Source organism: Lonchura striata, chromosome 38, assembly GCF_046129695.1.
Source record: "Lonchura striata isolate bLonStr1 chromosome 38, bLonStr1.mat, whole genome shotgun sequence".
NCBI classification, from domain to species: domain Eukaryota; kingdom Metazoa; phylum Chordata; class Aves; order Passeriformes; family Estrildidae; genus Lonchura; species Lonchura striata.
In genome coordinates this window covers 2,901,281-2,916,342 of record NC_134640.1, presented here as the reverse complement: position 1 = coordinate 2,916,342, position 15,062 = coordinate 2,901,281, and the positions used below count along the sequence as shown (strand labels likewise).

The following is a 15,062-nucleotide window of genomic DNA, read 5'->3' as shown; positions in this document are numbered from 1 at the left end:
GCCCTGTCCCGGTACCGATCCCAGCCCGATCCCGATCCCGATCCCGATCCGGACCCGGTCCCAGCCCTGTCCCGGTACCGATCCCAGCCCGATCCCGATCCCGGTATCGATCCGGACCCGGTCCCAGCCCTGTCCCGGTACCGGTCCCAGCCCGATCCCGATCCCGGTCCCGATCCGGACCCGGTCCCAGCCCTGTCCCGGTACCGATCCCAGCCCGATCCCGATCCCGTTCCCGATCCTGGTACCGGTCCCAGCCCTGTCCCGGTACCGATCCTAGCCCGATCCCGATCCCGGTACCGATCGTGGTCCCGGTCCCAGCCCTGTCCCGGTACCGATCCCAGCCCGATCCCGATCCCGGTATCGATCCGGACCCGGTCCCAGCCCTGTCCCGGTACCGGTCCCAGCCCGATCCCGATCCCGTTCCCGATCCGGACCCGGTCCCAGCCCTGTCCCGGTGCCGATCCCAGCCCGATCCCGATCCCGGTACCGATCCGGTCCCGGTCCGTCCCGCACCTGCCGGGGCGGGACCGGGGCCGCGCCCGCCTCTCCCCCACCCGTGGGAAGCTCCCGCGCCCCTCCCCCGCCCACGCGCGGGTGAGGGAGGGGCGGGGGGACACCCCGGGGGGGGAGGGGCGGCGGGGGCTGCCCCGGGGGGATTCGGGGATTTGGGGCTCCCTGGATTTTGGGGATTTTGGAGGATTTTCAGGATTTCAGAGATTTCAGGGGCTTTGGGAACTTTCAGGGATTTCAGGGTTTTCGGTGATTTTAGGGATTTGGGGAATTTCGGGGCTCCTGGAGTCCATGGGTTTGGGGGGATTTGGGGGAATTTCGGGAATTTTTGGGAATTCGGGAGTCCCTGGATTTGAGGGATTTGGGGAACTTTGGGAATTTCGGGAATTTCGGGGCTCCTGGGTTCCCCTCCGGGGCGTGGCTCCGCCCCCGCACGTGCCGGGGCCACGCCCCCTCCGCGCGGCCCCGCGCTCCCATTGGCCGCCGGCCGCGGAGAGGCGTAGCCAATATGCAAATGAGCGGCGAGAACCCGACTGTGTTTATTGGCCTTGGGGGCGTGGCTTCTGGGGGCGGGGTGCGAATGGCGCTCGCCGATTGGCCGGAGGCGGGGGGCGGGTCGGCGCGTGGCTATTGGCTGGGCTGAGGGCGGGGCACGGCGGCGCGTTGCTATTGGGCGGGCGGCGGTGGGCGGGGCGGCGCGGCGCGCTGCGATTGGCGCAGAGGGGAAGGGGCGGGGCCTGGAGCGATGGCGGCGGCGGCGCTGCGGTCCCGGGGCGGCGGAGCGGTGAGAGGGGGGGGCACCGGCACCGGTAACCAGCCCAGCGTCACCAGTAACCAGCCCAGTTACCCCTCCCAGTGACCCAGCCAGGGCCCCCAGGGACACCAGTGACAACAGTTACCCTCATAGCGACCCTCCCAGTAACCCCAGTGACCCGTCCCGGTGGCAGCGGGGGCACCAGTGACACCAGTTACCCTCCCAGTAACACCAGTAACCAGCCCAGGGACACCAGTGACCATCCCAGTAACCCAGACAGGGACACCAGTAACCCCAGTGACCCTTCCCAGTTACCCCAGTAACCCCAGTGACCCATCCCAGTTATCCCAGTGACCCTCCCAGTAACCCCAGTGACCCGTCCCGGTGGCACTGGGACACCAGTAACACCAGTAAACCCTCCCAGTAACCCTTCCAGTAACCCCAGTGCCACCAGTAACCCTCCCAGTAACCATCCCAGTTACCCCAGTAACCCATCCCAGTAACCCCAGTGACACCGGGGACAACAGGAACCTTCCCAGTAACCCCAGTGACCCTCCCAGTTACCCGTCCCAGTAACCCCAGTGACACCAGCAACCTTCCCAGTGACCCCTCCCAGTAACCCCAGTGACCCCTCAGGGCTCCCAGTCCCCTCCCAGTTCTCCCAGTCCCCTCCCAGTGCTCATCCCAGTGCTCCCAACGCCTTTCCAGTTCTTCCCAGTGCCCCCCCACTGCCCCCCCAGCCCCTCCCAGTTGCTCCCAGTATTCCCCCAGTCCCCCGTCTCTCCCAGTTCTCCCAGTCCCCCCAGTCTCCCAGTTCTCCCAGTAGCTCCCAGTCCCTCCCAATCCCCCCAGTCCCCCCAGTATCTCCCAGTCCCCCCCAGTCTCTCCCAGATCCCCCAGTCCCCCCAGTCCTCCCAGTTCTCCCAGTCCCCTCCCAGTGCTCCCAGTTGCTTCCAGTGCCCCCCAGTCCCCCCAGTCCCCCCAGTCCCTCCCAATCCCCCCAGTCCTCCCAGTTCTCCCAGTCCCCTCCCAGTGCTCCCAGTTGCTTCCAGTGCCCCCCAGTCTCTCCCAGTCCCCCCAGTCCCCCCAGTCCCCCCAGTCTCTCCCAGTTCTCCCAGTCCCGCCGCTCTCCGTGGTGGCTCCGGGGGGGTCAAAGTCCAGCCGGGGGGGGGAGGGGGAGGGCAGGGCCTGGACCCCTCCCCCCCATGGCCACGCCTCCCCCGCTGCTGGGCAAACTGGGATAAACTGGGGCAAACTGGGGTAAAATGTGGCAAACTGGGGTAAACTGCGGTAAAATGGAGCAAACTGGGGCAAACTGGGGTAAAATGGGGAACAACTGGGGCAAAGTGGGGGAAACTGGGTCCAAAATGGGATAAACTGGGGTGAAATGGGGCAAACTGGAATAAACTGGGGCCGAACTGGGCCAAACTGGGCTGAATTGGGCCAAACTGGAGCTAAACTGGGCCAAACTGGGCCGAACTGGGCCGAACTGGGCGCTGCTGCCCTCCCCAGGTGCTGGCCACGCTGCTGCGGCCCCGGCGCGGCTACAAGAGCACGTTCTTGGTGAGACCCAAATCCCCAAAACACCCCCAAAAAATACCCTCAAAGTACCCCAAATAAACCCCAAATCGCTGCAAAACACCCTAAACCACCCCAAAATACCCTGAAACACCCCCAAATACCCCAAATAAACCCCAAAATACCCCCAAATAAACCCCAAATAAACCCAAACCCTCCAAAGCAAACCCCAAACACCCCCAAATGAACCCCAAACCCCAAACAAACCCCAAACAAACCCCAAATGCCCCCCAAATCAACCCCAAATGCCCCCAAAGCAAACCCCAAACCCTCCAAAGCAAATCCCAAACTCCCCCAAATAAACCCCAAACCCCCCAAAGCAAACCCCAAATCCCAAACCCCGAACACCCCAAACGACCCCAAATCCCCCCCAAATCCCCCCAAACCCCCCAACGCAGGCCTCGGAGCTGGAGCTGCAGCGCTCGGCCTCGCCGCGGGCGCCGCCGCCGCCGCGGGAGCTGCTCTTCGGGAAGGTTTTCACCGACCACATGCTGACGGTGGAGTGGAGCCGCGCGGGGGGCTGGGGGCGCCCCCAGATCCGCCCCTTCCAGGAGCTGCGGCTGCACCCCGCCGCCTCCGCGCTGCACTACGCCGTGGAGGTCAGCAGCGCCCCGAAAATCACCCCAAAAACAGCCTGAGAACCCTCAAAACCAACTCAAAACCATCCCAAACCCGGCACTATGCCGTGGAGGTCAGCAGCGCCCCGAAAATCACCCCAAAAAAAGCCTGAGAACCCTCAAAACCAACTCAAAACCATCCCAAACCCGGCACTATGCCGTGGAGGTCAGCAGCGCCCCGAAAATCACCCCAAAAACAGCCTGAGAACCCTCAAAACCAACTCAAAACCATCCCAAACCCGGCACTATGCCGTGGAGGTCAGCAGCGCCCCGAAAATCACCCAAAAAAAAGCCTGAGAACCCTCAAAACCAACTCAAAACCATCCCAAACCCGGCACTATGCCGTGGAGGTCAGGAGCGCCCCAAGAACAGCCCAAAATCACCCCAAAACCAGCCTGAAAACACCCCAAAAACAGCCTGAGAAATACCCCAAAAACACCTGAAAAACCCCCCAAAACTGCCTGAAAAATACCCTAAAATCACCTGAAAAATACCCCAAAATTATCCCAAACCCCGCACTACGCCGTGGAGGTCAGCAGCGCCCCTAAACAGCCTGAAATCACCCCAAAATCATCTGAAAACACCCCAAAAAACAGCTGGAAAACACTCTGAAAACCCCCAGTATCGTCCCAAACCCGGCACTACGCTGTGGAGGTCAGGGGAGCCAAGATCACCCCAAAGCCCCTGAAATCACCCCAAAATCCTCCCCAAAATCCTCCCCAAACCGCCGTCCCCCTCCCGCAGCTCTTTGAGGGGCTCAAGGCTTTTCGGGGCGACGACGACAAAATTCGGCTTTTCCGCCCCGAACTGAACATGGAGAGGATGCAGAGATCGGCCCGCAGGGTCTGCCTGCCCGTGAGTGGGGAGTGCCCCCCAGGGACCCCAAAACCTGCCCAAAAACACCCCAGAACCTCCCCAAAACCACCCTAAAACCTCCCCAAAACCACCCCCAAGTAGCCGCAAACCTCCCTCAAAACAATCCCAAACCCCTCCCAAAATAACCCTCAAAGTAACCCCCAAAATAGCCCCAAAACCCCCCCAGAATAACCCGAAAATGACCGCAAAATAGCCCCAAAACCCCTCCCAAATTAATCCTGAAACAACCCCCCAAATAACTCCAAAATAACCCCCAAAGGAACCCCCAAAATAACCCCAAACCCCCCAAAAAACAACCCCAAAACCCCCCCAAAATAACCCCAAACCCCCCAAAATAACCCGAGACCCTCCAAAAACCTCGAAAATAAAAATAAACCTTCCCAGTGCCCCCCAGTGTCCCCCAGTCCCCCCCAGCTCCATTCCCAGTGCTCCCAGTCGCTCCCCGTCCCTCCCAGTGTCCCCCAGTCCCCCCCAGCCCCATTCCCAGTCTCTCCCAGTGCCCCCCAGTCCCCCCCAGCCCCATTCCCAGTCCCTCCCAGTGCCCCCCAGTCCCCCCCAGCTCCATTCCCAGTGCTCCCAGTCGCTCCCAGTCCCTCCCAGTGCCCCCCAGTCCCCCCCAGCCCCATTCCCAGTCCCCCCCAGTCGCTCCCAGTCCCCCCCAGCCCCATTCCCAGTGCTCCCAGTCCGTCCCAGTGCTCCCAGTTTCCCGCAGGAGTTCGACGCGCGGGAGCTGCTGGAGTGCATCCGGGCGCTGGTGCGGCTCGAGGGGCGCTGGGTGCCCCGCGACCCCCGGAGCAGCCTCTACATCCGGCCCACCTTCATCGGCACCGAGGTGCCGCGGGGCCGGGCCGGGCCGGGCCGGGCCTTTGGGGCGGTTTGGGGCGTTTTGGGGCGTTTTGGGGGGCCCTGGGGGGGATTTGGGGGGAATTCGGGGGGGATTTGAGGAGGTTGTTGGGGGCTCCGGTGGGATTTGGGGGAGATTTGGGGGGTCCCGAGGGCTTCGGGGGTCCCGGGGGTGGGGGCTCATGGAGGGGATTTTGGGGGGATTTGGGGAGGTTTAGGGGGTACTTTGGTGGATTTTCTGGCGGTTTTTTGGGGGTACTTTGGTGGATTTTCTGGTGGTTTTCTGGGGGTACTTTGGTGGATTTTAGGTCGGTTTTAGGGTGGATTTGGGGCGGTTTTAGGGGATTTTGGCTGGATTTTGGGGCGGTTTTTTCAGGGCATTTTGGGTGGATTTTGGGGCAGTTTTCGGGGATTTTGGGTGGGTTTTGGGGACATTTTTGGGGGTCCCTGACCCGTGCCCCCCAGCCCACCCTGGGGGTGGCTCCCCCCGGGCGGGCGCTGCTGTTCGTGCTGCTCTGTCCGGTCGGGCCGTACTTCCCGGGGGGCTTCGGGCCCATCCGGCTCCTGGCGGACCCGCGGCACGTCCGCGCCTGGCCCGGCGGCGCCGGACACTGCAAGCTGGGCGGGTGAGTGACCCCGGGGTGACCCCAGAGTGACCCCGGGGTGACACTGGGGAGTGACCCCGGAGTGACCACTGGAGTGACTGCTGGGGAATGACAGCAAGGAGTGACCACTGGGGAGAATGACCACTGGGGAGTGACCACTGGGGAAAGTGACTGCTAGGGAGTGACCACTGGAAGTGACCACCTGAGTGACCAGCAAGGAGAGTGGCCACTGGGAGTGACCACTGGACTGACCACCAGACTGACCACCAGGGAGACTGACTGCTAGGGAGTGACCACTGGGAGTGACCACCACAGTGACCATCGGGGAGTGACCATCAGGGAGTGACCACTGCGGCAGGGGCTGACCACTGTAGAGTCGTGGATTGGGGGAAGTTTTGGGGTTTCTTTGGGGGGAGTTTTGGGTTTTTTTAGGGGGATTTCTGGTTTTTTTTGGGGGGAGGGAGTTCTGGGGCTTTTTTTGGGGGGAGTTTTGGGATTTTTCCCAGGGGGGCTCTGGGATTTTTCCAAGGGGGTTCTGGGGTTTTTCTGGGAACCTTTTGGAGCTTTTTTGGAGGACTTTCGGGGTTTTTCCAGGGAAGTTTTGGGGTTTTTTTTTTGGGGTGGCTCTGGGATTTTCCCGGGGGGTTTTGGGGTTTCTGCGGGGGTCCCCAAGCGAGTTGCCCCCCCAGGAACTACGGGCCGTGCCTGGAGCTGCAGGAGGCGGCGCGCGCCCGCGGGTGCCAGCAGGTGCTGTGGCTGCACGGCCCCGAGCAGCTCCTGACCGAGGTGGGCACCATGAACCTCTTCGTCTTCTGGGAGCGCCCGGACGGGGGTACTTGGGGGAAATTCGGGGGTCCGGGGGGTCCCGGGGGGGGCTGGGGGGGATTTGGGAGGGATTGGGGGGGGTTTGGGGGGTCTTCGGGGGGTTGGGAGGGGTTTGATGGGTCCTGGGGGGTTTTGGGGGGGATTGGGAGGGGTCTGGGGGGTCCTGGGCGGTTTTTGGGAGGGACTGGGGGGTCCTGGGGGGTTTGGAGGGGATTTGGGAGGGATTGGGAGGGGTTTGGGGGGGGTCTTGTGAGAGGGTTGGGAGGGGTTTGATGGGTCCTGGGTGCTTTTGGGAGGGATTTGGGGGTCCTGGGAGGGGGGGTTGGGAGGGATTGGGGGAATTGGGGGGGTTCTAGGGGGGATTGGAGGGTCCCAGGGGGAATTGGGGAGGGACTGGGGGGTCTGGGAGTGTTCTGGAGGGGATTTGTGGGGGATTTGGGAGGGTTGGGGGATCCCAGAGGGATTTGGGGAGGGATTTGGGGAGGGATTTGGGGAGGGATTTGGGGAGGGATTGGGGGGTCCTGGGGGCATTTGGGGGCTCCTGAGGGGGATTTAGGGGGTCCTGTGGGGGGCTGGGAGGGGGTTTCAGGGGTGTTCGAGGACTGCTGGGGGGGTTTAGGAGGTCCCGGAGGTAAACGGGAATTTTATGGAACTTTATGGAATTTTAGGGATCGTGTGGGGGGCGGCTCCGGGCTGGTCAGGGGGTCCCGGGCGGGGTGGGGGGGTTCAGGGGGTGACCCCCCCCCACCCCCGTGTGTCCCCCAGGGCTGGAGCTGGTGACGCCCCCCCTGGACGGGCTGATCCTGCCCGGGGTGACCCGGCAGAGCCTCCTGGAGCTGGCGCGGCAGTGGGTGCGGGGGCGGGGGGCGGGGGGCGAGGGGGGTTCGGAGGGGCTTGGGAGGTCCGGGGGGTCTGGGGGGTCTGCGGGTCTGGGGGGTTCCGGGGGGTTCGGGGGGTCCGGGCGGTTCGGGGGGTCTGGGGGGTCTGGGGGGTCTTGGGGGGTCCGGGGGGTCTGGGGGGTTCCGGGGTGTTCGGGGGGTCTGGGGGGGTCCGGGGGGGCTGCCGGAGGACTCGGGTAAGGGTCTGCGGAGGATTTGGGGGAGATTTGGGGGGTCGGGTGGTGTTAGGGGGGATTTGGGAGCGATTCAGGAAATTTTGGGGGGTACGGGGAGGGATTCTGGGAGGAATTTGGGGAGAATTTGGGGGACTTTCGGTGCACCCGAAGCAGATTCGGGGAGGTGGGGGGTGGGTTTGGGGGATTTTTGGCCCACGCGCAGCAGATTCGGGGAGGATTTTTGCGATTTTTGGGAGACCCAGAGCAGATTTGGGCTGGGATTTTTTGGGATTTCGGGATCGCTGAGCTCCGGGGGCGTTTTGGGGGCGCATCGGGGCCCCCCCGACCCCCCGAATGTGCCCCCCAGGGGGAGTTCGAGGTGCGCGAAGCCCCCCTGCCCATGGGCAGCGTCCTGGGGGCGCTGCGGGCGGGGCGGCTCCGGGAGATGTTCGGGGCCGGCACCGCCTGCGTCGTCTGCCCCGTGGGGGAGATCCTCTACCAGGACCAGGTTCGGGGGTCCGGGGGGGTTTGGGGGCTCCTGGGGGGCTCCGGGGGGTCCGGGGGGATTCGGGGGGTCCGGGGGGGTTCAGGGGGTTATGGGGTTTGGGGGTCCTGGGGGAATTTTGGGGGTCCTGGGGAGGTTTTTGGGGAGGTTTTGGGGATTTGTGGGGTTCTGGGTGGAACTGGGGGGGATTTTGGGGGTCCCAGGGGCGTTTTGGGGTCGCGGTGACCCCCCCGGCCCCCCCAAAAGCTGCACGCGGTGCCCACCATGGAGAACGGCCCCGAGGTGGCCGGGAGGTTCCTGCGGGAGCTCAGCGACATCCAGGTGACTTTTGGGGCAAATTCGGGGGAAATTGGGGGGAAATTGGGGAGAAATTTCAGGTAATTTGGAGGAAATTTGGGGGGAAATTGTGAAAATTGGGGGGAAAGTTAGGGGAAAAATTGGGGAAAATTGAAGGGAAAATTGGGGAAAATTGAAGAGAAAATTGGGAGAAATTTGGGGGAAATTGGGGAAAATTTGGAAGAAATTGAGGAACATTTGTGAGGAAATTAGGGGAAAATTGGGGCAAATTTGGGGGAAGATGGGGGAAATTAGGGGGGAAACTGAGGGAAATTTGGAAGGAAATTTAGGGGAAATTGGGGGAAAATTTTGGGAAAATTGGGAGAAATTTGTGAGGAAATTGTGGGAAAATTGGGGGAAAATGTGGGGTAATTTGGGGGAAAACTGAGGAGAAATTTGGAGGAATTTTTGGGGAAATTGGGGAAATTTGGGGTGAAAACTGGGGGGGAATTGGGGAAAATTGGGGGAATTGGGGGGGAAATGAGGAAAAACAGGAAAGTGGAAATTGGGGGGGGGTCCTGGGCTGTGACACCCCCCCCCCGTTTTTGTCCCCCCCAGTACGGCCGCGTCCCCAGCCCGTGGGCCCAGCCCGTGTGACCCCCCCAAAAACAGCGCCCGACACTCCGGGGGGTCCCGGGACCCCCCAAAAATGCACCAAAAACGGGGGAGGGGCCCCGAGCTGCCCTCCCCCCCCTTCAACCCCAAACCCCCTCTCCCTTTTTGGGGGGGGGTCCCGAATCCGCTCCAGCCCCTCCCCAGCTCAGCCCCTCCCCCCCGTGCAATACTCTGAGCTGCCCCTCCCCCACCCCGCTCTTGGGGTCCCTCCCCCCAATTTGGGGGGTCCCGCCCCTCCCCCACCCCCCCCAGTGCCTTGGGACCCCCCTCCCCAAATCCGGGACCCCTCCCCCACCAAAGGTCAGCGGGGGTCGTTAATAATAAACAACGGTTAATGGTGGGTTAATGAATCCATTTCATTAATTAATTGGGGGGGGTTAATGGGGGAGGGGGGCTGGGGGGTGGGGAGGGGGGGATTGGATGGGACGTGGCCGCCAAATGTCCCAAAATGTCCCAAAAATGGCCCAAAGTGGCCCAAAAATCCCCAAATGTCCCAAATATCCCAAATGCCCCAAGTATTCCAAATATCTCCAAATCCCTCAAATATCCCAAATATCTAAAATACCCCAAATATCCCCAAAAATCCCCAAAATTCCCGAAATCCCCCAACACCCGCGGCCTCCCCCACGCCCCCGACACCATTTTTTTTTGTTTTTTGGTTTTTGGTTTTTTTCCAAAAATCTCCTTTATTTTCCCACTTCCCCTCCCGCCCGGCCCCTTTTACAAAAACCACCCCGCGACAATAAATAGGATTTTTCTTAGAGGGGGGGGTTGAATAATAAAAATAATAATAACGGAAATAATAACGTAATTAAATATAAATAATATTATTATTGTTATTGTGAGAATAACAATAATAACAACAATAAAATAATAATAATAAAATTAAAATAAAATATTAATAAAGTAATAAAAATAATAAAAAATAACAATGAAAATTAAAATAAAAATAAAAAAAATAATAATTAAAACGAAAATAATAAAAAATTAAAAAATAATAAAATAATAAGGTAATTAAAATACTACAGAAAATAATAAAAATAATAATAAAATTAAATAAAAATAATAAAAATAATGAAAATATTAAAATTAATAATTAAAATGATAAAATAATAAAAATACTACCGAAAATTAAAAAAAATAATAATTAAAATAAAAATAATTAAAATAATAAAAATACTAAAAATTATTAATAAAATAATAAGAAAAAATAATAAAACAATAAAATAATAAAGTAGTAATAAAATAATAAGAAAATAATAAAAATAATAAAATAATTAAACAATAATAAAACAATAACAATAATAACAATAATAACAATAATAACAATAATAAAATTAATAAAATTATAATCACAAAAATAATAAAAACAATCCAAATAATAATAAAATAATGAAATAATTATAATAACAAAACCAATAAAATTATAATCATATCAACAATAAAATTACAATAACAAAAACCAATATCATTATAAAATTAAAACAATAACAACAGCGACAACAATAAAAGCAATAAAACAACACCAACAATAACGATAAAACCAATAAAATAACAATTAAATCGAGACAAGGCCCGTGCCCAGGCAGCGTTCCCGTGGCCAGGTCGGTGCATCGTTAGCACTCATTAGCATGCATTAGCATGCATTAGCATTCATTAGCATGCATCAGCGCGCCAGGCGCTGGCGCAGCAGCAGCAGCCCCCGCGCCGCCCAGTCCAGGTACAGGTGCAGCCCGCGCGCCACCGCGTGCGCCGCGCGCACCGCGCCCCACGGCGTCACCTGCGCGGGCGGCGGCGCCGGCGGCGGCGCCGGGGGCCGGGGCAGCGACAGCCGCGACACCTGCGGGGCGGGGACACACCTGAGCCAGCGGCGGGACACGGCCGGGGGACGGGGACACACCTGGAGGGGCGGGGGACACACCCAAAGGGACGGGGACACACCTGAGCGAGCGGCGGGACACGGCCGGGGGACGGGGACACACCTGGAGGGGGTAAAGGGACACACCCAAAGGGACGGGGACACACCTGAGGGACAGGGACACACCTGGGGGGGGTAAAGGGACACACCCAAAGGGACAGGGATACACCTGAGTGAGGGGCGGGACACGGCCGGGGGACGGGGACACACCTGGAGGGGTGCGGGACACACCCAAAGGGACAGGGACACACCTGAGTGAGGGGCGGGGGACACACCCAAAGGGACGGGGACACACCTGAGTGAGGGGTGGGACACGGCCGGGGGACGGGGACACACCTGGAGGGGTGGGGGACACACCCAAAGGGACGGGGACACACCTGGAGGGGCGGGGGACACACCCAAAGGGACGGGGACACACCTGAGCGAGCGGCGGGACACGGCCGGGGGACGGGGACACACCTGGGGGGGGTAAAGGGACACACCCAAAGGGACAGGGATACACCTGAGTGAGGGGCGGGACACACTCAAAGGGACCGGGACACACCTGAGGGACAGGGACACACCTGGGGGGGGTAAAAGGACACACCCAAAGGGACGGGGACACACCTGAGGGACAGGGACACACCTGAGGGGGTAAAGGGACACACCCAAAGGGACGGGGACACACCTGAGTGAGGGGCGGGACACCTGAGGGACAGGGACACACCTGAGGGGGTAAAGGGACACACCTGGGCTGGGGACACGGCAGAGCCCCGCCCACCCCCAGCCGCGCCCCCGCCTGCGGCCGCGGGTTCGAGTCCCGGCGCCGCCGCCTGCCCCGCCGCGCCCCGGCCGCGCCCCGCACACCTTACCAGGTGCTCGAGGCGGCCCCGCAGGCGCTCGAGGCGGCCCCGCAGCGCCGCAAGCTCCGGCTCCAGCCCCCGCAGGGCGCCCCCGGCCCGGCGCAGCCACTCCAGGAGCCGCTGGTACCGCAGCAGGTCCGAGCCCAGGCGGGGCAGCAGCGCCGCGGCCTGCGGCAGGGCAGGGTCAGGGGGCATCGGGGGGTCAGGGGGGAATCAGGGGGTCAGGGGGCACAGGGGGGACAGGTGGGCACAGGGGGAACAGGTGAGGGGACAGGGGACAGGTGAGTGCAGGTGGGACAGGTGGGCACAGGTGGGACAGGTGGGCCCCGGGCTCTGGGGGTTCGGGAGTTTTTGAGGCTCAGAACGTTCAAGTGCATTGAGCGGAAATGGAGAGGGGAGGGGGCTCAGGATGGGTCTGGGGGCGCTCAGATGGCGCCGGGGGGGGGGTCACGGATGAGCCACGAGGGACCCCAGACCCACGGGGGCCCCACGGCGCCCACCCCCCACCCGCGGAGCGCCCCCGGACCCCCGTGCCCCCACCTGGATGTTGGGCAGCTCCAGCGCGCTCATGGCCAGCACGGGCAGCGAGTCCAGCTTGTGCTCCCCCTCGGCCGGGAATCGCGACTTCTGTCGCGACAGGAGTTTGGGAAGGGAGGGGTCAGCCCGCGCCGCGCCGCGCGGGGTCGCGGGGGTCGCGGGGGTCGCGGGTACCCACCAGGAGCTCCAGGAAGGCTTTGGTGTCGCCGAGCAGCGCCTTGGCCAGGTTGATGACGCTGTCCAGGTCCCCACGCGTGTCCGTGGGCGGGGGGCGCGGGCGGGGGGCGAGCGCCAGCCCCGGGCCCGGCCACAGCCCCGGCCACAGCCCCAGCAGCGCCAGCAGCGCCCGCCACGGAGCCCCTGCGGGACACGGACACGCGTGGGGGGCGGCCCGGGGCGCGGGGGGAGCCCGCGGGTCTCGGGAGGGGAGATTGAGAGCGAGTCCCGGGATTCTGGGGCCACGGGAATCCCGGGATTTGGGAGCCACGGGAATCCCGGGATCTGGGGGCGTCCCGGGACTCCCGGGGATTCAGGATTGGGGGGATGGAGGATCCCGAGGATCCCGGGAATGCCGGGGCTGGGGGATTTTGGGGCTCCCGGCGTTCCCGGGAACGTCCGGGAATGGGGGTCACGAGGATCCTTCATTTCCCGGGATTCGGCGATCCCGGGGACCGCGGGACGCCGCTCCCGGCATTTGGGAGTCCCGGCGCTCCCGGGATTCTCGGGATGCGGGGAATTTGGGTTCCATGCCGGGATTTGGGGCTCCATCCCGGGATCGGAGCTCCTGGGGGAGCCGGGACTGGAGGATCCAGGTGCTCCCGCCCGGCGTTCCCGGGAATTTGCGGCTCCTGGGGACCGCAGCGTCCCGGGATCGTTGGAATCCCGGGATTCCCGGGGCCGGGACCCCGCCGGGATCGCGGTGTTGGGGATGTCGGGGCTCTCGGAGTTTGGGGCTCCCGGAATTTGGGGATCCCGTTCTTGGAGATGGCGGGAATCCCGGGATTTGCGGCTCCCGGCACCGGGAACAGCGGGCACTCCCGGGAATGGGGATTCCTCGGACTCCCGGAATTCGGGAATCTCAGAATTTGGGGCTCCCGTGACTCGGGAATCCTGGGCTCGGGGATCGCGGGAATCACGGAACCGCAGGCTCCCAGATTCCGGGGCTCCCGGGATTTTGGGGCTGTCAGAATTCGGGACTCTTGGGCTCGGGAATTGAGGGAATGAGGGAATTTGGGGGTCCCGAACCAGGCTCTCCACGGATTTTGGGGCTGTCGGAATTTGGGACGCCCGGATTCGGGGACAGAGGGAATTGCGGGATTTGGGGCTTCGTGGACCGGGAAAAACGGAGCCGGGGGGCTCCCGGGAACGGGGATTCCTCGGACTCCCGGGATTTTGGGCGCTCCGGGAGTTCGGGACTCCCGGGCGTGGGGAGCCGCGGGATTCGGGGCTCCGTTTTTGAGCGAACCGTGCTCCCCCGCCTTCGGGGTCTCCGAGCAATTGGGGGCTCCCGGAATTCGGGGTTCCCTGGGAACATTTTTGGGGCGTTCGGGCATTCCCGGGACCGGCTCCCGGCGCCCGGTGCGGCGGGGGCTGGGCTGGGGTGGGGGCTGCGGGCGGGGGGCGGCGGCGGCCGCGCGTCCTGTGCGGTCCCGGCTGGAAACTTTGATGCGGGGCTGAGTCAGGGGCGGCGGCGGCGGCACCTGCGGGAGCCCCCGCGCGTGGGGGGCCCACCCGCGGCGGGAGGGGGACGGACAGCGGTGGGGGTGGGGGAGGTCCCTCTGCCTCTCCCGTATCCCCGAAATCCCCCCCCCCAAACCCCCGCACCGCCCCCGCCAGCCGAACCCCGCCGCGTTCACACCTGGGCAGCCCCACGCGTGTTCCCCGCCGCCCGCCGCCCCCACGCGTGTCCCGGGGGGGCGCGGCCGCCGCGGGCGGGCAGGTGCGCCGGGGCCGTTTGCGGTTTGAGGCGCGGCCGCAGCTGCCCGTGGCCCGGGGCCACGCGGGTGGACGCGCCCGGTCCCGTGGGGTGTGGGGCGTGTGGGGCGCGCGGGGTGCGGGGCAGGGGAGCCACCCGCGGGCACCCCCCACGCACCGCGGAATCGTCCCCGAGCCCTCCCCACGGGGGTCGCCCGGTCTCTGTCCTCCCCCACGCGTGTCCGCGGCCGGCACTTACGTGTCATGGCGGGACGCGGGGGTCCTTCCGCGGGGTTCCCGCGGGGCGCGGCGGGGGCCGGACCCACGCGGGAGCGCGGGGGGCGCGGGCGGGGGGCGGCGGGGGTCGCACTCGGCCCCACCGGCGCCCACGGGCGCGCTCGGGGCGCCGCTCCCACGGGAGGGTCGCGCCGGCGGAGTGGCGGCAGGGTCACCGGCGGCGGCGGCACGGCGCGGGGGGACACGCGCTCACCCACGCGGCGTGACCCCACTCACGGCCGCTCCCACGCGCCGCGACACGCCGCCGCCCCCGCGGCCGCGCCGCCGCTGTCACACTCGCGGTCACACCGCCGCCGCTCTCCGTGACACTCTCCCACGGCCACGCTGCCGCTCGCCGTGTCCCCACTCGTGACGGGGTGGGAGGACACGCTCCCGCTGCTACCCGCGCTGCCACGGCCACTCTGCCGCGATGCCACTCGCCGGGACGGTCGCCACT

At 62.7% G+C, this 15,062-nt stretch overlaps 2 protein-coding genes across 2 annotated transcripts; one reads left to right on the top strand and one right to left on the bottom strand.

Annotated features, from left to right (window-relative positions):
- Positions 1-1,242: 1,242 nt before the first annotated feature.
- LOC144248158 (branched-chain-amino-acid aminotransferase, cytosolic-like) lies at positions 1,243-9,142 on the top strand. The gene is made up of 11 exons (XM_077789889.1): positions 1,243-1,294; positions 2,777-2,827; positions 3,241-3,441; positions 4,204-4,314; positions 5,048-5,167; positions 5,644-5,804; positions 6,473-6,615; positions 7,374-7,459; positions 8,030-8,170; positions 8,414-8,488; positions 9,062-9,142. Exons 1-11 carry the CDS (start codon positions 1,256-1,258, stop codon positions 9,098-9,100), a joined length of 1,167 nt encoding a protein of 388 aa, XP_077646015.1. The 5' UTR covers positions 1,243-1,255; the 3' UTR covers positions 9,101-9,142.
- Positions 9,143-10,784: 1,642 nt separating this feature from the next.
- IL11 (interleukin 11) lies at positions 10,785-14,595 on the bottom strand. The gene is made up of 5 exons (XM_077789850.1): positions 14,589-14,595; positions 12,594-12,775; positions 12,419-12,505; positions 11,888-12,046; positions 10,785-10,958 (listed from the first exon to the last, which is right to left on the bottom strand). Exons 1-5 carry the CDS (start codon positions 14,593-14,595, stop codon positions 10,785-10,787), a joined length of 609 nt encoding a protein of 202 aa, XP_077645976.1.
- Positions 14,596-15,062: the final 467 nt, after the last annotated feature.